The sequence below is a fragment of the Benincasa hispida genome, unplaced genomic scaffold, assembly GCF_009727055.1.
Source record: "Benincasa hispida cultivar B227 unplaced genomic scaffold, ASM972705v1 Contig712, whole genome shotgun sequence".
In the NCBI taxonomy this organism is placed as follows: Eukaryota; Viridiplantae; Streptophyta; class Magnoliopsida; order Cucurbitales; family Cucurbitaceae; genus Benincasa; species Benincasa hispida.
Window position 1 is genome coordinate 234,488 of NW_024065056.1, and position 27,561 is coordinate 262,048.

Sequence of the window (27,561 nt, forward strand, 5' to 3'; positions counted from 1 at the left end):
TAATCAATTAATCATCTGAATATATAATATAACTTTAAAAGATGTAAAATATTTATGTTGCCTGTGCATCAACAGAGAGATAAACTATTGGTGCAAGAACACTACAAACAAAAATAAAATCTCACTTTCCAAGTTTGCTCAGAAAATGTTTATGAATGTCCACCATATATACTACAAGTTGGCTGTTGCTATTTAACAAGAAACTAGCCTCAGCTGCCTCTGCATTGTCCATACATATTCGAGAGGAAGAGGAAGCAGCTAAATTTTGAAGATTAGGGGACCCTTTTCTGTACATAGATGTGAAGTTTTTTATGCCTCTTTTTTCATCTGGCCTGGAACAAACATAGAAATTTCAGTTTATGGATCATCCAGACACTAGAGAAAGAAATCGTGTTCCGAAAACCAGAGTGGAAACCTCATACGGAACAATGTCGTATTTCGAGTCCAGACATTTTAACATTTTAAGTAGGTTAACAGTAATTTTGATCAGGTCTATTGTCATTGGAGTTTGTCTGAGTTCTACCATCAACATCGGAATCGTCCTCATCACTCTCACGAGCATCACTAGATAATTCGAGAATAGCACCTATGTCATCCGAGCTATCCGAACCTTCATCATTACCAATAATAAAGGTTGTAGTACCTTCCTCTAACATTTCAGTCACTACCCCCAACCTCATATTATGAAACATTTGAGGACGTACAAGCTGAAACTTGTGCTCTGGTCTATGTTGCTGGTTGAACCGACCAGGACGCTTTGAACGTGTATTGTAGCAGTCACCACAGAGGTCAAAACCTATTTCCTCAAGACAATCCTTGCACTTGTATCTATCGCCAATGATGGGATACATCTGCAGTGTATGTTAAGAGAATACTACTGTCAGTAACAAAGTGATCACTTGGCAATCAAATTCTAATCTGCAAACTAGTTTCAATATCTGGACCCCATTTTCAATTCAGACAGAAGAGCTATAGGCCATTTGAGGCTATCTGTTTGAGTAATCTCCATAAATCTATTCATCAAGTCCGCGGTGTATGAAATGCAACTATTTTATGAGGTATACTACGGGTATGTTTGGGAGTGATTCTAAATAGTTAAAATCACTTTTAGCATTTTCAAAATCATTCTGAAACATGACTTTAATCGTTGAGATGAAAGTTATATTTTATAAATGTAAAATTAAATTAAATTAATTTTGGAGTGATTTTGGATATGACAAAAATGATTTTGATAATTTTAAAATCACTACCAAACATACACTAAGTCAAGTCAAACACTTGACTTAGGGTAATGAACAAAAGGAGGCTAAGTACAAAAATAATTGGAAAATGAACACAAAACGAAACCAAGTCAAGTCAAACACTTGCAATCCCTTTCCTTTTCATTAAGCCCATTATTACTTCAAGCCACCCAAATGGCGCACACAGCATATTTTCCTTTCCTTTCTCAGCAAATGTTCAAATAGCATTGGAGTTGGGCTCTGTTTTACCCTTGGTTTAAGACCAGAGAGCAATCGGGAATTCATGGGAGAACATGCCAACATTTCAGACTAATGGGACAAAGAAATAAGAGGTGATCTGACTAACTCCGGATTTGATCATATTAGGGCCAAATCCGTTGCTGATTGCTAAATAAGGGAAATCCATCCCTATGATTGGGAGAACACTCCCTAAAATGAAGTTCTATTTCAATAATATTCAAAAACTTCATTAAATATTCAAACAAGACATTCTACCTCTTATGTTCAGCGGACACCCCCTTTCAAGAAGGAGAAAAAGATCCTTTGGCTGAACTTCATTCGAGTATGTATATGGTCTATTTGGTTGGAGTGCAACTACCATATCTTCCCAGAAAAGGAACATAATATCCAATCATTTGTTCCTTCTATTAACCACTTATAGCTAAATTGGAGTGAATTGAGCCACTTTTGTTATTATAATATATCTACTCTCATGACTAATTGGATATGTTTTTTGTAATCCATTGTAAAGAATTTCATCATTTTATTATTTCATTTAATCAATAAAATCTTACGGTTTCTTTTACATAAAAATTTAAGAAAAAAAAGGGAAAAAGTAGAAAAAACACTCCATTACAAATCTACAAGTGGCTATTTATAGCCTTACAATAACATAAATAAATAACTAAGGTCTGGTTGATTACTTTTTTGTTTTTGGTTTATGGTTTTCAATAATTATGCTTGTTTGTTTTCTCACCATTTCCTTTTCATAGCTAGATTCCAAAAACAAAAACAAGTTTTCAAAAAACTACTTTTTTTTTTCTCAACTTGGCTTGAAGTTTAAAAACATTCCTAAAAAGTAGATAATAAAACAAAGAAATTAATAGGTAGATATAGTGTTTATGAACTTAATTTTCAAAAAACAAAAAACCATAAACCAAAAAGGCAAAACCAAATAGCACCTATATCAAACCAAACTAATAGGTGGACTTGCTCCATGTGAATTGTAATTAAGGTCTTTATTAATCTTAATTGGATTTAGGGCTTCTATTAAAACAGACCAAAGTTCCCCCCTCTTCCTTTTTTGACTTTCCTCATCAATGGGAACTGCCAGCCACCCTCTTTCGTCAACAACGTGGCAGAAGCAGTCGATGCCTTCTTCCACGATTTTGCAGCGGTGAGTAAATGCTCCTTCAATGAAGCTGCAACGGCATAAGCGTCCCCCTCCAACAAATCAACATCCTTCAAAGAGACTGCAGTGTCCTGCGGCTCCACAGCAGCAAAACAAACCTCTTTGATGAAGCCAAGAAGGTTAACCTCTCCAACGTTCCTGCAACATCTGGTGTGGTGTGCCCTTCTCCGAAACTGTCATCACCTTTGTTTTCCTTTTCTTCAACTTCCTCGTCATTCCTAATGTCTTATTCTACAGTTATGTTTATTATATCAGCATTGTCTTCTTTGATTTCTTCAATGTCATCATATTCACTTCTCCATAACTGTCGTCTACTTCATCTCCACCCTCGTATTCGTAGTCTCTAGCCTTGTATTTCATTTGACTGATTTGGTAAGAGTTTGAAAGGGTATATAGAGAACATCTAATCTTTTACAAAGTTTTCTAAGTTCATTAGCTACAAATCGGATGAGTGTGGTTTTTTTAAAACTTTTTGGTTTGGATGGTTCAGAATGTTTAGATGGAGTATGATGAAGGTGTGTTGATGAATATGGACGTGGCCGTAGAACACTTAAGAGCTCTAATATCAATTAATGCCAGCAGATTTGAGATTAGACCAAATTCATGGTTAAATAAGAGAAATCCATCTATAAGGTCGATAGAACACTCACTAAGAACAAAATTCTATTCCAATAATATTCAAAAGCTCCGTTACAGTTATAAGAGTGGCTATATATAGCCTTTCAGTAACATTAATAAAAAATAAATAAATAAATAAATCCAAACTACTAATTAAGCACTAATTGATTTAAAATTAATAGCTAAACTAAAATTAACTGAATTATACTATTTTCTAACATTTCTTTTCTTTCTTTTTTTTTTTTTTTATGAGAAACAATTATCTACCTTTTCAACCTCCATCAACTCCTAATCATCTTTATAAAGCAGAAGCTTGGTTTCGAGCATCTTCTTCAAACTTTTATCACTAGCATTAACTCCTTCATGATCAACTGTCCAAGCAAAGAAGGTTGCTTTGTGAGGCACCTCCCCTTTCCATAAAGCTGAAGCAATCTCCTCAACCGAACTGAATATTTTACCTACAAGCTTAGAAAGAGCGATCTTACTGAAATAAAGGTCTGTAGAGGGAAGATCCTAATTGTCCTACCTTTCCCTCTATCCAGTTGCACACAATTAGCAATTCTAAATACCTTTAAAAATTTTCAACCCCCATTCTCTGGGTTCCGTCTAGCCATTAGACTCCAAGCCTGTCTTCAAAAGAATCAGAAACCCGCACCAATCCATCTCTCTTTTCCAAAAGGTTTGGTGTCCCATGTCAACACTGAAGGATGAAAATTGTCCCATAACATTCTGTCTAAGACTATCAACCACCAACTCAATTTTATAAATAAGAAAATAACACCCCACCTATCTAGGACGCCCAATCTTTCTTCTTTTTTGGCTCCCCTCAAGAAGTCCCACAGTTCTCATATTAGGATAAGTGCCACCTGGCCAACTTGAAAACGAACAAGTAATAGGCAGGTAAGTTATAGCTAAAGATTGCTTCAGTGAAAGTAAAATGACCACCTTTCATAGCCAACAGTTCTTTCCAGTCATTAAGTTTTGTTCGCACCCTCTCTCTTACCAGTTCCAAGGCACCATCATTCTAGGATTATCCCCCAATGCACATCCAGCTGAGATATAGGAAGTACACTTTGAGTACATCCCAACTCATCATCCAACTTCTTAATTTCACTTGTTTCCATGTTTATAACTTAAGAAGCACGGACACCGACATGCGACATGGCGATATCGACACGGCAACACGTCGATTTTCCAAAAAGTAGGACACGACACGTCGGTGACACTTTTTTCTTATTTAAAAATTAAATATATGCCGTGCAATAAACACATTGTGAAATATTCCATTTAAAGACTGTTAACAACCATACAATTCATGAAAATGATGATAATAGATAAGATGACTAACGGTCCAATGCCATAAGTCATAAGATGACTAACGGTCTAATGACTAATAGAGGTTTGGTCGTGGAGGTGTGGCCGACTGTCGTGGAGTGCGTCTGGCCGTGGAGTTTTGGGTGTGGAGGTGTGGCCGACTTCGTGGAGTGCGTTTGGGCGTGGAAGGTCGAAGGAATGAAGGTTTTGGGCGTGGAGTGCTTTTGGGCACGGAGGTGTGGAGATTGTTGGCTGGAAGGTCGAAGGAATGGAATGAAGGCTAGGCAGAAGTGGAATCTAATTTGAGATTTTGAGAAATTAAAAGAAAAAACACAATAATCTTAAAAGCTAATTTTTGGGTTAGGCTATATTATAAGGTTTTGGGCTTAAAAATGGTCGTTTCCTTGTTTTTTCATTCTAATATTGCAGGTGTCGTGTCCTGAACGTGTCGTAGCTGTGTCCAGCCGTGTCGGGGCGTGTCAGAAATTAAAAAAATAAAATAAAATATCTGACACGCTCTAGCATGTCGGACACGTGTTGGCGACGTGTTGGGGCGTGTCGGTGTCCGACACCAACACTTCGCCATCTTAGGAGTGTCGGTGCTTTATAGTTTATAACAGACTAACAGACACTAAGGATGTTATATGATTAACTTTTAAGCCCAAGATATATTCATATAGCCTTAACAGTTAACATACAAAACAAGTTACCTATCTGGATTCTATCAGTATCACAAAATAAAATAGTATCATCCACAAATGCATGGTGAGAGATATATCCTTTCCAACTCGATATTCTCCTAGTAGTCCCCGCTCAAAGCCACTATCAGTAAATTTGCTTAAAACACCCTAAAATATCAAAAAGAGAAGTACAAGGATAATGGACCTCCTTATCTCACAGCTTGCTAGATGTCACGATACTTACTATTAGCTTAACATTCAGAAGGCCTGGAATTTAAAATTTGAAATGCATCCATATATCACATCAGCACCGGTTTCCATAACCGTTTCTCCCCAACCCTGTAATTAACAATACCCAATCCGCAGTATCATATGCTTTCAATTCAATCCAGAAAAGCCATCCCTTTATCTGCAATTTTCTTCTTTCATCAACTACCTCGTTGATTAGGATTGAATCCACAATTTGCCTCCTGTCCATTAATGCTATCTGATTTCTTGATATCATAATACTAAGAACTTTTTGAAACCTCTCAATGAGCACCTTGGAACCTGTCATCTAAATCCCATAAATCTAGTAGTTGGCCGATAATCTTCAACTCCAGCGCCTTCTTAATTGAGAAAATGAAGTTCTCCAATAGGTAAGAATTAAGATGGGTGTTCGTGAATATTGGAACAAGACAAAACTCATATTTGATTTACCAAGTTCTTTTATGGAATTCACTGCTAAAGCCATTTGACAAGAATACTTCTGGGCACCCCCTACCTCCTCCTCAAAAGGCCTTTTCAGCCAAGAAGCGTCTTCTGCAGGTAGGGGTGTAATAAATTTGGTCCGGCTCGGTTTGTGTGTAAAACTGAAACCAAACTGTCAAATTTATTGAGAAATATAAGAAATTGAACCAAACTGCATATAGGTTTAAATCGAACCATCCAAACTAACCAACCGCTGGTTTGGTCAAATCAGCGGTTCACCGTTTTGCTATCAGGCAGGAGAATAATGTGGGTTGGGCCTCAATCCAGTTTTTCCATCTCTGCTGGAGAGGAACACTAACAATGGATTGAATGGGCCGTGTGAGTAACAATTGAGGATCAAATCACCAAAATAAAACTTTGCAAACCCCACGTCTTGAACTCAGAACACAAGGTGTTAGAGTTACACCTTTTAACCAACTACACTAACCTCACGCTTTTGGCTATCTGAAGTTTATTATATTTCTACTATCAGCCGGTTCGATTTAATTTGATTTGTTATTTGTTAAAACCCATCCAAAAATTTTGGTTTTTTAATTTTCAAACCCAAACTGCCAAACCGAACGGTTTTGGCCCGACCGACAAGCAGTTTTGGTCGGTTTAAGTAGTTTTTTCAGTTTTCCAATTTTTCCTTGCACCCCTATTTGCAGGATCCCCATTCCAAAGAAGTCCCTTTTGATAGAATGTAAGGATCCAAAAATCATAATATTAACCCGGCGCGGATTCTTGGTCTTCCAAATTGCCTTTTCTAAGTCTTTTTCCAGCAGGGATGAGATTTGGAGATGATTAGCCAATGATTTGACCGAAAAAGTACCCTGATTCTAGCAACCAGAATCGAGAATCAAGGCTGTCTATCACCTTTTTCCTTGAGATCCACCCAATAAGACCCTGAAATTCCTCTAGTTCATCTTCTTTCAAGAGTCTTATAAGGACCACTTACCATAAAGAATGAGTGAAATCCCAATGTTCTGCTACTGATCCTTGTGGATTGAGAGCAATCTTAAATATTTTTGGGTAAGAGTACATTTAGAGGCAGTTTGTCTGCTCAAGAATCCAACCAAAATCTGATTCTGTTGTCATTTCCAAGTTTCTGAAGTGCTAAGGCGTCAAAACTTTAACCCATGCTCTTGAAATGCTAATCCAAGGACTTCTAAGAGTTAAATTAACTTTTCCTGCGGTGTGCCAAATAAAAAAGTCCTTTCCATGAATGCTTCCAATAACTTGGTGCCAAAAGAATCTTCTTCATTAAAGTAATCTCCAACCCCATTTGGCAAGTAATGCCAAGTTTTTCTTTTTTAGCCCACCAAGTCCCAATCCACCATCCTTTTGATTTCGAGAGACTATCTCCCATTTTATCAAATGATTAATTTTACCCCCTTTGTGCCCTTCCCAAAAGAAATTTCTCATCAATCGATCTATTGAATTAGCTACCTTTTCCAGCATGAGGAATAAGGACATGTAGTAAGTGGGTAAATTAGAAAGAATGGACTCACAGAGTGTTGCTCTTCCCCCTCTTGATAGATTGTACCTTTTCCATTTGTCCGGCTTGGTTTGTATTTTGTCAATGACCGGTTGCCAAAAGGAGACTTGCTTTGGATAGCCTCCCAAGGGTAATCCAAAGTATGTGGAAGGCAATTTGCCTACTTTGCAATTCAGTCTTGCAACTGCTGTGATAACTGTTTGATCGTCTAAAATAACTCCAATTAACACTGATTTTTCTCGATTTACTTTTTGCCCCGAGCACCATTCAAATAATTCTATGATTTTCCTCATATTATCAAGCATTTGTACATCATATTTGCAAAAAACCATGGTATCATCCACGAATTGTAAGATAGACACATGAACCTTTTTCCTTCCCAACCAGAAAACCTTCAAATAAGCCTTTTTCATGAAGCCTTGCTATTAACAAGCTCAATACTTCACTTATCAAAAGGAAAAGGAAGGTTGATAGAGGATCCCCTTGACGAACACCCCTTAAAGCTATAATTTGGCCTCTTGGTCTTCTATTAATGAATATAGAGAATCTTGGATTTGTGATACAGCCCATCATCCATGTTATCCATTTTGCATCAAAAAAATTTCCAATTAGGACCTTTTCAAGAAAAGTCCAATCCACCCAATCAAATGCTTTCTCCATGTCTAATTTGAGAATCCACCCACTTTTCCTTGTAGCTCTATAATCTTCGACTACTTCATTGGCTATGAGAATCGGATCTAAGATTTTCCTTCCTTTCGTGAAGGCACTTCGAGTGGGTGCTATGATATCATGCATAATTTTCTTTAGTCGCTCGGCTAAGGCTTTTGCCACAATTTTGTATGTTAAAGGTGGTGAGACTAATGGGTCTAAAGTCTTTGACCAAAACCACATCTTCTTTCTTTGGAATTAAGCATATGAAATTCTCCTTGACACAAGCATTCAGCTTCCCATTTCCATAGAATTCTCCAAAGAGCTGCTTGAAATCCCCTAAGAAGTATTTCCAGAATTTTATGAAAAATTCAACTATATATCCGTCAAGCCCCAGAGCTTTGTTCTTTCCAAGATTCTTCAAGGCATATCTTATTTCTTCTTCTGAAAACCAGGCTGTTAGACTGATATTCTAGGCTGTTGTTACCTTGGTCCAATCAAACAGTAACGGTATTAAGCCTTGATCGTAAAAATTCAAAATCATCTCTTCAATCTCCCGGAAGGATTTGGTTGGAGTGCCTTGATCGTTTAAGAGCTCTGAAATCAGATTCCTCCTCTTCTTTGCCGCTAGAAACCGATGGAAAAAATTGGTGATCTCATCCCCTAGCTTTAACCAGTTGAGTTTACTTTTTTGTAACAGATTCCTTTCCTCTATTTTGAGAATTTCCTCTGCTTTGAGAATTTCCAGTAGATCTGCTTTTAAGGACAGCCTTAAGTTCAGGTCAATATCAGTGCTTTCAAAGTCTTCATCGACTATTTCCATTCTTTCTAATTCCTCAAGAATGTACTCTTCTCTTCTTTTCTTTTCTATTTTCTCATTAACTTGGTAACTTTCTTCTCTAATTTGTAGCGCCCCGCTGAACACAAACCAAATACTCCGGAAAGGGCGAGGGTTGCCTTCCTCTGGTTCACCTCCCCAGTGGAGTCGCCAGCAGTAGCGCCCGTATTTTGTTTGGCACCGCTTGCCACATCATCACGACTTTGGCCACAAAGAAATTTGTCTAAGTCACTTCGTTTCTTTTTGTCCTAGTCCGTTAGCAGGTCTTTGTTTAGTCATTCAGATAGTTACTGGCGTTTTTTTAGCTATGCATTACACACCTCATGTGGATCTAACTTTCAACAGCGTAGAACATTCTTTCAACATTGTTTTTAATTTTCTCAGCTTCGAAGATATTACACAACCAACCCAGCCTTGAGAGTGGAATGTACTCGATGTTCTTTCAATTAACCAGCGACAGTCTTTGTTGTGCAGCCAACTGTTGCAAAAGCGGAATGGAGAAGGCCTCCATTCAAATGCTCCAGCTTCCAATAAAAGAGGGAAATGGTTAAGAGAATAACCGAACCTGTCTTGACAGTCTTGTGTTTTCAAAGATTTCATCCCATTCCTTCGAAACAAAGAATCGATCTATAACTGAGCGTGAAGCCACATTATTGTCTCTCACCCATGTGAATCTTCCGTTGGAAAAAGGAATTTCCATCAAGCTATTAGCCTAAATGAAAATGTTAAATTTTTTCATACCCTTTGTCATTCTTCCAACTGGGAATCTATCTTGAAGCCATCTAGTTACATAAAAATGGTTGAAAATAGCCTGTTAACATAGGGGCGATTTTGTAATTTCTTATGCACCTAGGGTTTCCCATTGTCTATTTATTTGGTCTGTTCCCTTATATTCTATGTATCAGAACAATAATAAAAAAATAAGTCCTTATTGTGATTTTTCTCCCTATTCTAGGGTTTTCCACGCAAACTGTATGTTCTTTCTCGATTCTCTTTTTCATTATGGTATCAGAGCAAGGGGACGAAACCCTAGCCGTCATTGACGAGAATCAACCACAATTTTCTTCAGCAGCCTTCATGGGAATCGGTGGAGCCATAAACGTCGATATCATAGCAACCATTCAGGCAGTCGTCGAGCGCTACCTCCAAGCCGCATTGCCTCAACTGGTTCCACCAGCCAACTCCTCCATCCTAGATTGGAGCATCAACCAATGACCGAAGCCCAGCCCAGCCGATCAGAGTCGTTCTTCAGTAGATTGCGTCGAGCCCAGCCGATGAGCAATACCCAGAGTTCGTGGCTAGACCTTCTCGTTCGCAGCTTCCGCACGTGCCAAGCCCAGCCGACGGTCAATTCCAGGGTTACGCGGTGGGTTCACTTCGGTCGCAACCTCCGTTCGTGACAGCTCCAGCCGGCGGCCGTTCGCAGCTCCCTTTCGCGCCAGTCGATGATCGAAGTTGGGTTCCCGCGGCTGACTCCTTCCAATCCCAATCGTCCGTGACCATGCCTCTACCCGTTGAACAAAAAGGTCCAGCCGCACCAAGCAGTAGTGACGCGGCCCAATGCCCTAGTGAGCTTCGACGTCGTTTTGCCTATCTCCAACAACAAATAGCAGACTTCGGAACAATTCTTGACACAAATCCACAACCAGATTTCTCTGCCAACCTACCGATCTACTCTGAGAATCCGGTAAACTCTTTCTCTGTTTTACCCAATACAAATTATTTGTCTGACTCGATTGAAAATTCTGTAGGGTTCGTCGTTGAATAAAAGTTGAATGGCTAGAATTATTTTTCCTGGTCACAATCAATCAGAATGGCATTGGAGGGGAGACATACATTTGGATACTTGACGGGGGAGATACCAAAACCTGAACCGGGTGATCCTCAAGAACGTATCTGGAAAGGGGAAAATTCCTTGTTACGGTCAGTTCTTGTTAACAGTATGGAACCCCAAATTAACAGACCATTACTTTACGCTACAACCGCCAAGGATATTTGGGATGCTTTGCAGAAACTTTACTCAAAAAGGCAGAATGCAAAACGGTTATACACTCTACGCAAGCATGTCCACGATTGCAAACAAGGGACCATAGATGTAACGTCTTATTTTAATAAACTGTCCATGTTATGGCAAGAGATGGACCTGTGTCGAGAAATCGTCTGGAATTGCACACAAGATGGGGCTCAATATTTAAAGATTGAGGAAGTTGATCGAGTCTATAACTTCTTAGCTGGGTTAAACTCTAAATTCAATGTTGTTCGAAGTCGAATATTGGGCCAACGCCCTATACCCTCTCTCATAGAGGTATGTTCAGAAATACAGCTGAAAGAGGACAGATCGAGTGCTATGAACAACCTAGTTATTACTTCAACTAATGTTGCAGCCTTTGCTACAAAATCATTCGGCTCTGATGGCAATAAGAAACCCCCTCCTGTCTGTGAGCACTGCAAAAAGTGGCATACAAAAGAGCAATGTTGGAAGCTACATGGGTGACTTCCAAACAGTAGACATCGTCAGTCACATGACAAGTCAAACCCTGGATGTGCTCGAGTGAGTGACTCGACAAATGAGAATCCCTAGCATCAACCTCTGACTGATAGTAAGATCAATTTAAGTGCAATTGGGATAAGTGCTATTGTGCAATCAGGTACGGTTCAATCTTTTGGCCTTATTAGTATTAATGGTAAAAAAAACTTGGATTGTTGACTCAAGGGACTACAGATCATCTTACTGGCTCATCTGATCAATTTCTTTCATACTGTCCCAGTGCTGGTAATGAATGGATTAGAATTGTATATGGATCGTTTGCTCCTGTTCCAAGGAAAGGCCATCTTTCTCCGTTTGAGGGTTTGGTACTGGTGATGTATTGCATGTTCCTAAAATTTCGTATAATTTATTATCTATCAGTAAAATTACAAGAGATCTGAGTTGTCAGGCATTTTTTTTACCGACTCTGTTTTATTTCAGGATTTGAGCTCAGGACGATGATTGGCACTGCCCGACACGATAGGGGGCTCTACTTCCTAACAGATGATACTTCCTCTAAGGATGATTATAAGACCAGTTTCGTTTCTTTAAATTTTTCTACTTCTGAGAATAATTTTATGTTGTGGCATTTTCGCTTAGGGTATCCGAATTTACAATACATGAAATATCTATTTCCACATTTGTTTCACAATATTACTGATGCAGTGAAAGTCAAAAATTTCAGACCAATTAGTCTCACCACCCTCTTGTACAAGATAATAGCAAAGGTCCTAGCGGAGAGGCTAAAAAGGATCATGCCAAGCATAATTGCCCCCCACTCAAAGTGCATTTATCGAAGGAAGACAGATCCTAGACCCCATCCTAATTGCAAATGAAGCAGTCGAGGACTATAGATCGAAAGGGAAGAAAGGATGGCTTCTAAAGCTTGATTTGGAGAAAGCATTTGATAGAGTGAACTGGTCATTCCTTGAAAAAGTCCTAATTGGAAAGAATTTCAGCTCAAAATGGATATCTTGGATTTTGGGATGCATCACCAATCCAAAATTTTCCATCTTTATCAATGGAAGGCCTCGTGGAAGGATAGTGGCATCTAGAGGAATTAGGCAAGGAGACCCCCTTTCTCCTTTCCTCTTCATCCTTGTGGGAGAAGTCTTAAATGCCTTAATCAACCGGTTGCATGAGAAAAATCGCTTTGAAAGTTTTTTGGTTGGAAAAGATCAAGTCCACGTTTCTATTTTGCAATTTCCCGATGACACCCTTATTTTTTGTAAATATGATGATGATATGTTAGAATCTCTTCGAGCTACTCTTGACCTCTTTGAATGGTGTTCTGGACAGAAAATTAATTGGGAGAAATTATCCCTTTGTGGTATAAACATTGACCAAGACATGCTGGATAAGTGGGCAGAAAAGTTCAATTGTAAAGCAGAGCAACTTCCCTTTCTCTATTTAGGACTTCCTTTGGGAGGTTATCCGAAGAAGACTGATTTCTGGCAGCCTGTTATTGATAAAATTCAAAGAACTCTTGATAAATGGAGAAGATACAACATTTCAAGAGGAGGTAGAGCAACCTTTGTAAGTCGGTACTCTCAAACCTCCCCACTTATTACATGTCTACCTTCTTGATTCCTAATAAAGTGTTGCAAATCTTAGAAAGAACATTGAGGAATTTCTTTTGGGAAGGCCACAAAGGGGGCAAACTAAATCATTTAGCCAAATGGGAACTTGTGTCCAAATCTTATGAAGAAGGTGGCCTCGGTTTGGGTGGCTTAAAAGAGAAAAACCTAGCTCTTTTAGCAAAATGGGGCTGGAGATTCCAGCTGGAAAGCTCTTCCTTTTGGGTGTAGAGTGGTCAAAAGTATACATAGCAGTAGCATTTCAAGAGATCACACTTCCGGTAAAGCAGTGGGCTGCCTTAGAAGCCCATGGATCAGCATTTCAAGAGCTTGGTTGATAGTGGAAAATCTGTCTATGTTTGTCTTGGGCAATGGGCTTAATATTGGCTTTTGGTTAGATACTTGGGTGGGCAATCTTCCCCTTTCATCTAGATTTTCTAGATTATATAGATTGGCCACTCATTCAAATGACTCTGTGAGAGAGCATTGGGACCACACCATCAACTCTTGGAACATCTCTTTTAGGAGGCACTTAAAAGATGAAGAGATTTCAGATTTTCAAGAATTGTTAAGCCTCATCTCTAGCCTAAAGGTGCAAGATTGCCCGGATTCAAGGTTTTGGTCTTTGGAAACCAATGGATCCTTCTCGGTCAAATCCTTATCCAACTTTCTTTGCAAAGCCCCCCGAATGGATCCTCTACTTCTTGAAGCTCTTTGGAAATCAAAAAGCCCAAGGAGAATAAACATAGTCCTTTGGATAATGGTTTTTGGGTCCCTAAACTGCTCAAGTGTGCTGCAAAAGAAGCTTGCCTCTCATTTTCTCTCCCCCAATATGTGTTTTGTGTAAGGAGAATGGGGAAGACCAACAACACCTTTTTTTTAACTGCGTTTTATGCACAAAGTTGCTGGTTCTCGCTCTTCAATATCTTCAATTTGAGTTGGTCCTTTGGAGCAGAATTTAGCCTAAATGTGCAGCAGTTGTTGATAGGGCCAGCTGTCAAGAAATCGCACCAGATTCTGTGGGTCAATGCTGTCAAGGATGTTCTATCTGAATTATGGTTTGAACGGAACCAAAGAGTCTTCCAAGACAAGGAAACCCCGTGGTTCTCAAGATTTGAAGCTGCCAAGTTGAAAGCATCACTATGGTGCTCCCTCTCAAAAGCCTATGCAGCATATTCCAGCCAGGAAATCAGTCAAAATTGGCACACCTTCCTTTCTCCAGCTTTCTGAAGTTCTCATGTTTTGTTTTTAGTCGTCTTTGGTTGTCTTTTGTAATGATTTTTCAGTTCTTCTTTTTATCAATTCATGTATTGCTTATTTTCAAGGCTTTCTAGAGTTAGGATGTGATGAGGGGTGCTAAAGGGGTGTCAACCTAGTTGAGATGCCTGGGTGCACCTGCTGATCCTTACGAATTCCTTGTAAATTGAGCATTAGTCTCGATTCATTTTCTTAATGAATAAAGAGACTCGTTTCCTTTTCAAAAAAATATTAATATATCTTCTTTAAACTGTGATGTTTGTATTCGGGCCAAACAGAGTCGTGTCTCCTTTCATTCTCAGCCTTACAAACTGTCCAGACCCTTCACCGTAGTTCACAGTGACGTCTGGAGTCCCTCATCAACTACCACCTCCACAGGAAAACGCAGGTTTGTCACCTTTATAGACGACCACACTCGGTTTACTTGGGTCTTTCTTCTCACTGATAAGTCCAAGGTGTCGTCAGTATTCCAGCAATTCTACACTATTGTAGAAACCCAATTTAACGCAAAAATTGGAATTCCGAGAAATGACAATGGGCGGGAGTTTTTTAACGCCTCTTTCCGGGACTTCCTCACCTCTAAAAGAATTATCCACCAAAGTTCGTGTGTCTATACCCCTCAACAGAATGCGAGTAGCCGATGGGAAAAATTGTCATTTGGTGGAAGTCGCCCGTTCCTTGATGTTGTCCACATCTCTTCCGTCCTACCTATGGGAGGATGCTATTCTCACTGCCGCTCACCTAATCAATCGCATGCCTTCTCACGTCCTTAACTTTCACAATCCATTGGATTGTTTTAAAGAGTCATATCCAACCACTCGTTTGATCTCAAATGTACCACTCCGGGTATTTGGTTATGTTGCTTTGTTCATTCCCATGGTCCAAATCGCAACGAATTCACCCCTTGTGTTGAAAAGTGTCTTTGTTGGGTATCCTCTCCACCAACGTGGGTATAAGCATTACCACCCGTCGTATCTCCGGCTCCGGTCCATGAGTCAAACCCAGCATCAGCTATGTGTATTACCGAAACTAATGTTATTGATCCTTGTGCTGAGACTGACGATGGTAGAAAGAAAAACGACAAAGAAGGTGCTGATAGTACCGCCAAGGGAACCATGGCAGAGACAGCTGAAAATAATAATAAGGAAATAATTCCAGAAAATGATGATATGGAGGGTACCTCTGAAGGTGAAACCCCCGTTGAGCAGACAACCAATCACAGTGGGAAACTTGACAGGATGGAAGATCGTGATGCATCTCTTGATCTCCCTATAGCCCTGAAAAAAGGCACTCGATCATGTACAAAGTACCCTATGCACAGTTACATGATGTACAGTAACCTATCACCCGAGTTCAAGCCCTTACCACCAGCTAGATACAGTGATGGTACCAAGTAGCATATATGTTGCAATGGAAACTCCTCAATGGAAGGCTGTAGTTATGGAAGAAATGAGGGCTCTTGAGAAAAACGGGACATGGGATCAGGTGGTTCTACCCAAAAGGCACAAAACAGTTGGATGCAAATGGGTTTTTCTATAAAGTATAAGTCTGATGGAACGATTGACCGATACAAGGCCAGGCTAGTTGCCAAAGGCTTTACTCAAACCTTTGGAGTGGATTACTCTGAGATGTTCTTCACCGTGGCCAAGCTTAATACTATCCGGGTATTATTGTCCGTTGTTGTGAACAAGGATTGGTCTCTTCATCAACTAGATGTAAAGAATGCATTCCTCAATGGAGAACTTGAAGAGGAAGTCTACATGAGTCCTCCCCCGATTTCGAGAATCAATTCAAACACCAAGTGTGCTGACTGAGGAAGTCTCTATATAGGTTGAAACAATCCCCGAGGACTTGGTTTGATAGATTCACCACTTTTGTCAAAGGACAAAGGTATACTCAACGACACTCGGATCACACACTATTTATAAACAAGTCAACTTCAAGGAAGATTGCAGTTCTCGTTGTTTATGTCGATGATATTGTGCTATCTGGTGACGATGATGCTGAGATTATGAGATTTAAAGAAAAAATGGCCAAAGAGTTCGAGATTAAAGACGTTGGAAAGTTGAGGTATTTCCTCGGAATGGAAGTGGCTCGGTCAAAAGAAGGGATTTCAGTGTCTCAACGGAAGTACACTGTTGACTCACTCAAAGAGACAGGTATGATTGGATGTAAACCTGTTGACACCCAGGTAGAGTATAATTCAAAGCTTAGTAATACAGGTAACAATGTCCCTGTCAACAAAGAAAGGTATTAGAGATTGGTTAGGAAATTGATCTACCTATCTCACACGAGACCTGATATATCCTATGCAGTTAGCGTTGTCAGTCAGCTTATGCAGGCTAAAGGAACATATGACAGCAATTGAGCGCATTCTACGATATTTGAAGGGAACTCCTGGTAAGGGCTTGATGTTCAGAAAGTCCGATAAACGATGCATTGAAGCTTACACCAATTCTGACAGGGCAAGGTCTGTTGTTGATAGAAAGTCAACATTTGGGTATTGCAATTTTGTCTGGGGTAATCTAGTGACTTGGAGAAGTAAAAAACAGGGAGTTGTGGCCAAAAGTAGCGATGAGGCTGAATACAAGGCTATGAATTTAGGGATATGTGAAGAAATCTAGTTGATGAAAGTGTTGTCAAATCTTCATCAAGACAATGAGCTTGCGATGAAACTATTTTGTGACGATAAGGCAGCAATAAGTATTGCAAATAATCCAGTTCAGCATGATAGAACCAAACATGTCGAAATTGATAGACATTTCATCAAGGAGAGACTGGACAACAGAAGCATATGCATTTCCTATGTTCCTTCAAGTCAGCAAGTTGTAGATGTGCTCACAAAGGGGTTGCTCAGACAAAGCTTTGATTATTGTGTCAGCAAGTTGTGCCTTATTGATATTTACGCCCCAACTTGAGGGGGAGTGTCGAAAATAGCCTGCTAACCTAGGGGCATTTTTATAATTTCTTATGCACCTAGGGTTTCCCATTGTCTATTTATTTAGTCTGTTCCTTTGTATTCTGTGTATCAGAACAATAATAAAAAATAAGTCTCTATCGTGGTTTTTTCTCCCTATTCTAGGGTTTTCCACGTAAACTGTGTTCTTTCTTGATTCTCTTTTTCATCAAAAATCACCACCAATACACCATGGATCAGTAGAGTAGTCAGATAAAGAGGATGGCTCCGGCCAGATATGTTTTCTTTCCCTATAATCAGTTGGGCCATAGACGTTTGTGATCCAACAAACTTGTTTGCAAATTGTTCTGCATTCAACAGACAGTGAGTAACCTCCTTTCAATACTTCAGTGACTGTTACTTTGCTTTCATCCCATATTGTTAGGATGCCCCTAATCTTCCAAATGCCTTTGTGTTAACCCATCCAATCTCTTTCGAGCTCCATAAGGATTTGATGAACTTCATGTTGAAAACCTCCCTTTTGGTTTCTTGTAATAGTACCATATCGGGATTAATTTTTTTTATAAGATTTCTAATTGTCATCCTTTTTACTGGATCTCCAAGTCCTCTTGTGTTCCATGAAAGGCATGATGTTGAAATTGTCGTATCCTTGTGTTCCATGAAAGGATTTTCATTTTATCAACAGTTAAGCACTCTAATTTGAATCCCTGATTTTGGTAGCTAACCAAATGTGATATCACAGGCTTCTGTTATTGAAAGCAGGTTTTAAGGAACTTTTTCCTTTTTTATGGGTTGAATAGTTGAGAATCTAGTTGGTTCCGCTTCCGCAATATTATCTTCCCAGAATAAATCACCAATGTCTATGTCTGGATTATTCAAAAACTCTTCTTCCTTCTGTGAGTCTTCAGCATCAATATTATCAAATTCTTCGCTGCTCGCACTACTATTGATTCACTGTCTGAATCTTGATTGGAGTGTGCATCTGGCTCTGCCACTAATGGATCATATGCAGCTCTAGCCTCTGCTAGCTCTAACTAATCCGTTTTCTCTCGATTTTCAAGCAAGGTCTGCAAAGGGTGTAGGTATAATGCACGCCAGCCAAGTCAAGCAAAGGACTTCCTTACTTGATTTTGGATAATAGTCAACATGACAGGGAGCGCATTAGATATTTACCTAAACCAATTTTTTTCGACACTCGGATCCCCTCGACTTTGCATCATCAAGACGACGTTCAGTTGATTCTTTTTTACATTGCAATCCGGAATATCTCGCACAAAATGAACGTTAGAGCCTGGGATTGTAAAATCAGATTGTTGAAATTTTTTTTATTAAACAAAGTATGATCTGACCTCTTGTTTTGTGCATCAGGTAATTGGGTTTTGATACAATAGGATTCTAATAAGTCCGGATTCACAATTAGTGACCAGGAGTTGATGAAGGAGGTTTGTTTTCTTGTAAAGTGTCTGGGGAACGGCTTAAATAATTTTGAATGCTTTTTGGATACTGGACGAGGAGCTAGGGATAGAGGGGATTTGTTTGAAGTGCTAGCTGGAAACTTTTTAGGATAACTGCTTTTCCTTGCTTGATCAATTCTGTCTTCTAGGGGAACAGAAAAGTTGTTTGTAGTCTCCGTCTTTTGAGAAATCTGGCGTAGAATATCATGTGTTTCTTCAGCTACCGTTTTCTCTTTGCAATTATTATCAAGGGATGCTTGGGATGCCCATTTTAAATTTGCACAGTTGGCGCTGGTTTCCTTCTCTCTCTTCTTTAATTGTGACTCTTCGTCTTGTCTAGTTGTGTTCACACTATCATCTAATGTTGGTCGAATCGATTGGTCTTTCGAGGTGGGGGAGGTCGTCTTCTCCGGTACGGGTGGAATCAATAAATTTTGAACTTTCTGATTTATCGTGCCAAAAGGATTTCTTGAGTATGAAGGAGTCATTTAAATTGAGTTCAAATAATCCAAACTAGTTAAATTACAAATCTCATCCACTTCATCAATCATGACTTGTTTGATTCTCTGTAAGACTATAGGATTGGAAAAGTCCTTCATTAATAGTCGGTCTTTAGTAATGGCTGGAGGATCAAGACTTTTGATATCACCAAAATTTAACAATATGTTGTGTCTAGAGATATCTATAACTTCTATTGTAGCCGGCATAAAACCACAAAGATTGCTTTTAACTTGTATCTGAGCTTCGGAACAATTGATTAGATTGAGTGACTCTGCTGCTATGTTTCCTAATCCTCCAAAGTGGTCTCCTATTGCTTCAAAGGTTTTTCTGCACCAATAATCCAGAGGAAGATTCTTAATCTTTAACCACCCTCCAAAACCTTTTATTTTCAATGGCCAACTGTGTTTAAACTTGTTCCATTTTTCATACATTAAATGATACGATCCTATTTGCTGCCATTTTCCCAGGCTCTTGATGAACTCCCCCAATGATCCTTGATCCAATTTGATCAATGCATTGTCTTCAAACAACGGGTTAATGATTAATTTGGTTTGGAAGAAAAACTTCAGGACTTTGGAAATCTCTTACCATTCGTCAAAGACGAACAGCCTTGAAATGATCCTCAAAAATTATCGAAATCTTTTTTAAAAACTGTTTTTTTGCACCCAGTATGATCTTGTGCTCTGTTTTTCTGATGTCAAAACAGAGGCTTTCAGCTGCCCTTTTCCTTATTGTTCTTATTGCTCTGTTTTTCCCTTCCTAAAACAGAGGAGCTTGTGGAACTTGTTGACTTCACCTTATCAGCGTAGCTTGCTCTCTGTGGTTGAGATGAGCTCTCCTTCGGGACTTGTGAGTATTGCAATTGGGGGCTCAAGACAGAAGAATGACTCTTTAGCCATTCCATATACTCATGTTTCATTTGGAAGCCATTTAGTATCTTGAGGAAAGAGTGCCACCCTTGTTGTGAGTCTCCCGAAAGCTAAGAAACACAGACAGCGACACGGCGACACCGATACGGCGACACGCCGATTTTCAAAAAAGTAGGACACGACACGTCAGGGACACGTTTTTTTATTAAAAAAATTAAATATATGTCGTGCAATAAACACATTGTGAAATATTCCATTTAAATACATCATTAACAACCATACAATTCATGAAAATAATGATAATAGATAAGATGACTAATGGTCCAATGTCATAAGTCATAAGATGACTAACCGTCCAATGACTAACGGAGGTTTGGCCGTGGAGGTGTGGCCGACTATCGTGGAGTGCGTTTGGGCGTGGAGTTTTGGGTGTGGAGGTGTGGCCGACTTCATGGAGTGCATTTGGGCGTGGAAGGTCAAAGGAATGAAGGTTTTGGGCGTGGAGGTATGGATATTGTTGGCTAGAAGGTTTAAGGAATGGAATGAAGGCTGGGCAGAAGTGGAATCTGATTTGAGATTTTGAGAAATTAAAAGAAAAAACACAATAACCCTAAAAGCTAATTTTTGGACTAGGCTGTTATTACAAGATTTTGGGATGGGCTTTTAGGCTTAAAAATGGCAGTTTCCTTGTTTTTTCATTCTAATTTTGCAGGTGACATGTCCTGAACGTGTCGCAGCCCTGTCCAACCGTGTCCAACCGTGTCGGGGCGTGTCGGAAATTTAAAAAATAATAATAAAATACCCGACACGCCAGCTGGCATGTCGGACACATGTCGGCAGCGTGTCGGTGTCCAACACTTTTCCGACACCGGCACTTCGCCATCTTAAGAGTTTCGGTGCTTTATAGCCCAAAAGGACATGGATGAATGAGCAACCCCCTGTTGCCGGCCATACAGCACATCTAGATCTGAGATGGGGTCCATAAACCATATCAATTGAGTTTTCGTTATTGTCAAGGTCTTTTGAACCTCCACGTCCTCAATTTGAAAGAAGCCATTTTCGAACCAGATGCAGTAGAAGGAGTTTAGAACTTTACAGCTTTCGACTTCCATCTTAGCAAAAACACAAATGCTAACAAGGTTTGAAAACTGATGAGCAAGAAGAGTAAACGCCGGAACTACGATCGGAGGAGGGAAAAAGGAGAGGGGAGAAAAGAGAGAGGAGAGAGCATACCTTTCAATCTGAAATGGTTATATTGCAGTTCTATCACTTATATTTCATATTATTCCATTTTTTGTTTGGGTTTTATCTTCAACAACAAAAATCTCAAACAATAAGCAATGTGTGAAAAGGCTAAAGACTCCTCCTAAAGAGGTGTAAGCTTCAAACTTGATTAAAATATTCTTGAAATCCTTAATTGGTATGTCCAAGTATTGTTGAACGTAATAGTCATAAAAGTATTATTAAAAACAAAAAATTAACAAACAAACAAAAAATCCTAAACCAAAAACCTGTCAATTGCTACTTAAAATTCAAAAAGGATATCTTTAACCTTACTACTATCGATGATTAGGATTGACTTATAGTGTAAATTTTATCGAGTAGTAAAGGTTCAAATTGTCACAATTTAAACGGAAAATGGAAGAAAATGGAAGCAAATTAATATTATCTATCTAATCATTATATAAGGCTAAAGACTTTAATCCTCAACCCATTTTCACATAGACATGAACTTCTTCAAGGGAGGAGTAAATGTCGAGGCTAAAAGCTAGAGCCTTGTTCAAGCCGAGCATCAAGGATAAGTTTCCTTAATTGATTAGTAGGACTAGGATAAGTTTCCTTGATTGATTAAGATAAGGATTAGTTTCCTTGGTTCATTAGAATTAGGATTAGTTTTTTTGATTTATTAGGATTAGGATTAGTTTGCCTTCCAAATGTCTAAAAATCGGGATTGTCTTCTAGTATTGATAACTTTTGATTCATGATAAAGACTTTAATTTTATTATTGGAGATCTCTCTCCTTCTATTCTTTACGCTACACCACATTGACAGCATGATAAAAATGGTGGAAATATAAGGAAATTACCCCACAAGAATCACAGCCAACTCCATAATGCACTTTAGAAGCAACTTCACCCCATCTTGGTAGATCCTTTCCCTTTTTACCCTCTTCATTGGAACCTGGAAGCAAATAATAAACGTAAATAAACCAAACTGATGTTATACAGACTAGTTTTGTATTAATGAATCATTTACAATATTGTAGAGCAACAATCCGGCATCAAGTATTATAAGTACATTTCTACCCTTACAAAGGATTGAAGAATAAAATTGTAAATAAAACCATCATTTTAAAATTCCTACATGTGTACAGTATCTTGTTTTCCTGAAATTACCAATATAAAATAAATGAATAAAGCATGGATGGTAGCCGAGCAGCTCTGCTTTCAAATAAATGGACCTAAAAACACAGGTAAGCTTTGAAACAAAGTAAATTCCATCACTTCAAAGATTATATAGAAATACCAGAAATAAATGGATACAACATGCTATTCAAAATGATTTCATTTCACAAAGAAATTTTCCTACAATCTCTAACAATTACATATTTTGGACAGCTAAAACTACCTTCAGCCCGCACAAGCTGAGCACAAACAAAAGTGCAATAAATACATGAACTAGAAAGTAAGAAAGAAAAAGGAGAAGCAGAATGAAACGAATAGCAAGCACTAATAAAAGCACCAATAATAGATTAATCAAAGAACACAAATGCCACAATATTAAAAACGACTAATTAAGCAAGTGTAAATAAACATACAGGAAATTGGACTGTCATGCTTGATACTTTTGGCTAGGACAAGTTGAATTGAGTCTCTTCGGAGGCTATATTCTTCAGGAAATTGTTCCTTCAAAAACTGATCAAGCTCCAAACAGACATTTGGAAATCCCCTTGGTTGCACAAACTGACAAACTTGACACTCGAGTGTCTCAACTTGCGAGTTGATACAACTCTCACAAAATGCTGTAAACATAAGAAAATAAGTTCTATTGAAACCTTCTTGTTTTTAGCATTGGAGTCGAGATATATTAGGAATGGTATTAAAGTTGAAAATTGAAATAACCCCGATAGTTAAACAAATACTTTTCCTAGAAAATTGAAGATAAAATAGAATGCAAGCTCAAACATGGATGAAAAAAGATCATATATACCATGGCCACAGTTAAGAACCACAGGTCGGAAGAGCAATTGGGTGCACGCTTGACATAGCACATCAGCAACTGAAATCTTCTCCTGGTTTTGAGTCTTTTGAGCACAAGGATCTTGAAGAGAATTGAGGCTTTTAACGGAACTAGAGCTAACAACTTCAGAAGTTTCTTCTAATATTAACTCAGTAACAACGTCATCATTTTTTGTAATTGTGTTCAGCTCACCGTTAGCAGAATCTTCCAAGTGTTCCACTTTTATACCAGCTTGGGAGCCACATGCAAGGGAATCAAATTGTGGAGAGAAAAAGCCAATTTTCCTTTCCTCTTCTGAAAATGAAAATTATTTAAATGGATAAAACAGTAAAGTAGAAAGGTGCAGAAATAAGGTAAAAGGTTTAAATAAATCTACCAAAAAACTCAAAGAAAATCAACAATGAATGATTATTCATTTGCTGAACCGACATTAAGAAAATATCATTTTCATGAACATAGTTCCACTAATTAAATCATATGTTCGAGATTTACGTGTATTTCAACACAATTAATATTTAACATAAAATGCATAAAATAATGTATCATTAGCGTTCTAAATTATTTTTTTCACGATGAAACATTATAATCATTGATAAAAAAAAATAATTAATAAATAATATGAAAGAGGGAAGATAAGATATATCTTATAAATTATTAAATTAATCAAGGAATACAACAAGGACACTAGCATTTTTGTCAATGGAAGAGCAGGTATATTAAATAGATAAGCCGCTGAAAAAGAGGTATGCATTTTAAATCTATGTACACTCATTTCACTTCCATCTGTGGTCAAGATGGCAAATATTATTGAGTTTTGACATTGACTGGGTTTATTTTTATTTCAATCCAGTGTTTTATATTCTTCTTCTCCAAAAAGTAACAGCTCGACTGGATCAACCATCAGATCAATGCTTCTTCAATTGTTTATATTTCTTCACGATCACTGATTGCACTCCCTACCTCATTTTGTTGTTGCACTCTCATGAGTTATGTAGGTTACACAATTAGTAAATCACCATAACAAATCACCAGGCAGTAGAGATAATAAGTACAATTATGCCTTGGTTTCCATCTACCAATAAGGTAGATCGATCATTTGAGTCCTCAATAATTCATGTTTTTCATTGAGTGAACAGACCATCATCCACTACACATATACTTAGAAGGAAATTAGACGAAATGCACAGAGGACAAGTGGATAATTAGGCGAAAGAAGCTGTGTTCCATGTAGGTGGGGACTGCTTAGAGGGTTTTTGTAGGATTTTGGGTTTCAGTGTGAGGCAGAAAAGAATTTGGCTGAAGGCTGAAAGTTTGGAGAGAATTTCCAGCTCTCACGAAAGTGTAAGCGTTTTGTGGTTATTCATATCTTTTCTATTCTCATTGTCATTTCTTTGTGTTATTTTGGCTTAGCAACTTTGATATCGTTGATAACTTGTGGAAGAAATCAAATTTTAATATATCATCGAAACAGGGATCGACTTCCCCTGTTTTTTGCTCTATTCTTTGTTGGGTTTTACTGAGTGCAGATGGAGTAGATACCTAACAGATTCACGGCTAAAACAATTACACCTCAGCTCATACGATATGCATCTCCTTGAGATGTTTGTTTTTAACAGCCATGGCAGACATTAGCACATTAGTGATAACAGCATACAATAGAACGCTCACCTAGTATTTGATTTTCCCTTTTCTTATACGCTGCAGGATAAATCTTCAGGATCAGTTGGTGAAGCATCTCACAAATGGTTGAAAAGTGATAATATGGATGCCTACAGATTGGGCAGTGGGACTCACAAAAACCATTCATGGATTTGTGCACACACCAAAAACATGAAAGATGTTTTGCGGTTGTTCTTATCTTTTCTATTCTCATTGTCATTTCTTTGTGTTATTTTGGCTTAGCAACTTTGATATCGTTGATAACTTGTGGAGGGAATCAAATTTTAATATATCATCGAAACAGGGATCGACTTCCCCTGTCTTTTGCTCTATTCTTTGTTGGGTTTTACTGAGTGCAGACGGAGTAGATACCTAACAGATTCACGGCTAAAACAATTACACCTCAGCTCATACGATATGTATCTCATTGAGATGTTTGTATTTAACAGCCATTATTGCAGCCATGGCAGACATTAGCACATTCATGATAACAGCACACAATAGAAAGCTCACCTAGTATTTGATTTTCCCTTTTCTTATACACTGCAGGATAAATCTTCAGGATCAATTGGTGAAGCATCTCACAAATGGTTGGAAAGTGATAATATGGATGCCTACAGATTGGACAGTGGGACTCACGGAAACCATTCATGGATTTGTGCACGCACCAAAAACATGAAATATGACCACAAGCTGGGATAGAAGAAAACAAAAGTGAATAAAAGGATGACACCTCCCAAAAAAAAAAAAAAAAAAAAAAATTATAGTCAGCATCTAACTATACTCACAGAGCACTATCGGCTTGTAGAGAAGATCCCTGCAATTCACAACTAACTTAAATTAGCCAGAAGGAACTGATGAAGACAAATAATAGTAACAACAGATAAAAAACCTCCGTGCAAGTGTCCCGGTTTTTGTTTCTCGTTTCTAATAATACTATAAGCCATTACCTCATGATCATGTAATGCTCAATACAAAGTTTAACTTTACTCCAAAATCCAGGAAAACCCAGTTTAAACTGTGGTCCCATTGGATATGCATCTCTAAGAAGTTAAATAATTTACAAAATATTCTTTTTTTTATTCCCAACTACGCCTGCTATACAAATTGCCTAGTATATAAACATTTATTTGTCATAATTCAGGTACAAATAAGTACGCAATAGAAAAGAACCTCCACTATTTGGCAATAGAAGTGAAAAAAGCTTGTCAAACTTGTCAATGCTTGTTTGAAGTCATTACTGAGATCTTAAAAAGTGCCGACTTGATATTGACCATTCTTTAGTTATTTGAAGTCATTCCTACACTTTATCATGGTATTGAACATGAACAAATTCCAAAGGCAATGTCCCACTCTATGATGTGATCAATGATTCAAAAGCTAAAGAATAGTCAACAACAAGTCAACAGATTCTAAAGTTTACAATGACTTCAGTGAGTGTGCAAACCAGCTTGAAGTGAGCTTAATAAGAAGAAAAATATTTGATGTCTCTCGTGTCGGAGCCTTAGGGTAGCCATGAGTTTCCGGATTAGTCGATGTGGGACCCCGACATCAGATTATTGAAAGATTAACTGAAAAACAGTCAACCCCAACTCAACAATTTAGAATGAATGTTTATTTTGGATTTAAGAGATGACAACAATGCCTAAACAAAATGAAAAGACAACGACCAGTACATTTTGTCCAATTCTGTAATTTATCAACCCACCCGGGTGGCTTTTGGTCCAAACAAGAAATAGGGCTATGAACCACCCCTAAATTCAAGTATACAGAAAAACACTAGGCTTCCCAAACTGGGATTTTGAGAAAAACAACCTTTGATAAGGATAGCCTTCCTGAAGGCCTTGCCACTTTTAAAGGGGATATACATTGAAAATGTAAAATACACAACGTAGCTATTACATATGGGCACATCACAAATCGAAGATGACCCAAAACAAGAAATCATTAGCTCGGCAAATTTCGGGGCAGGGAAGCCATTGAGAATAATTGATTATTCCAATTCCTAACCTCATCGATAGAACATCAAAACAAAACAAGACACGCACATGGATACAACCAAACATCGAACAGCATTAGAATCAAAGAAACAAAAATCCTAAAGCTTAGAATACGAAACTTCAGTCGAACACATCATTCCAACAAAAACGTTTAAAATAAAGCAACGAGTAACCAACAATCGCAAATCATTCCAACACATAGAAATCAAAGTGAAAGAAAAGAGAGAAAGAGAACTGACAGGCAGACACCGCAGAGGAATGCGTGAGGAATGTCGTCGGCGTCCACATCGTCAAGCATCTGAGAATCCGCCATTGACAAGGTTGTGGAGATGGTGGGAGAGGTGAATGTTCTGAAAAATTGGCAGGGGAATCGAAGGAGAGAGAAGAAAAAGCGGTGAAGAGAGAGATACATGAAAATGGTAGATTCTGATAAATAGACTACAATCAAATGGCAGCCTGTAATTACTCTGTACGCTAAGTCGGTAACCAACCAAAATCAAAATCTCCAAATCAAAATCATAATCATGATTCATTACTCCCTTTCAACATTCAAAGATTATGTTACGAAGCCAAGAACAATCCC

The 27,561-nt window shown here is 38.3% G+C and overlaps 1 protein-coding gene across 3 annotated transcripts; it reads right to left on the reverse strand.

The window, feature by feature from the left end:
- LOC120069968 (E3 ubiquitin-protein ligase PRT1) lies at positions 1–27,561 on the reverse strand. 3 transcript variants are annotated; one of them, XR_005479730.1, is made up of 8 exons: positions 27,218–27,561; positions 25,767–25,795; positions 25,492–25,671; positions 23,290–23,613; positions 22,898–23,101; positions 22,166–22,260; positions 3,538–3,728; positions 716–851 (listed from the first exon to the last, which is right to left on the reverse strand). XR_005479730.1 is itself a non-coding variant. In XM_039021813.1 (7 exons), the coding sequence occupies exons 1-7, from the start codon at positions 27,388–27,390 to the stop codon at positions 471–473; spliced, it is 1,386 nt and encodes a 461-aa protein (XP_038877741.1). In that variant the 5' UTR covers positions 27,391–27,555; the 3' UTR covers positions 1–470. The 3 variants fall into 3 exon arrangements, 2 of the variants coding, with proteins under 2 accessions (XP_038877741.1, XP_038877742.1); XM_039021813.1 differs by lacking the exon at positions 3,538–3,728 and having other exon boundaries at positions 1–851; positions 27,218–27,555; XM_039021814.1 differs by lacking the exons at positions 3,538–3,728; positions 25,492–25,671; positions 25,767–25,795; positions 27,218–27,561 and adding an exon at positions 24,988–25,141 and having other exon boundaries at positions 1–851.

Bases quoted from the DNA above. Each gene is read 5' to 3' on its own strand.
- LOC120069968 (XM_039021813.1), bottom strand. From the start codon at position 27,390: ATGTATCTCTCTCTTCACCGCTTTTTCTTCTCTCTCCTTCGATTCCCC. The intron at 23,614-25,491 runs GTGAGCTTTCTA...TTTCATTTTCAG, and splicing joins AAGGGAAAATCAAATACTAG to AAGAGGAAAGGAAAATTGGC. The intron at 852-22,165 runs GTAATTTCCTTA...CATACACTGCAG, and splicing joins TTGGCTGTGATTCTTGTGGG to ATGTATCCCATCATTGGCGA.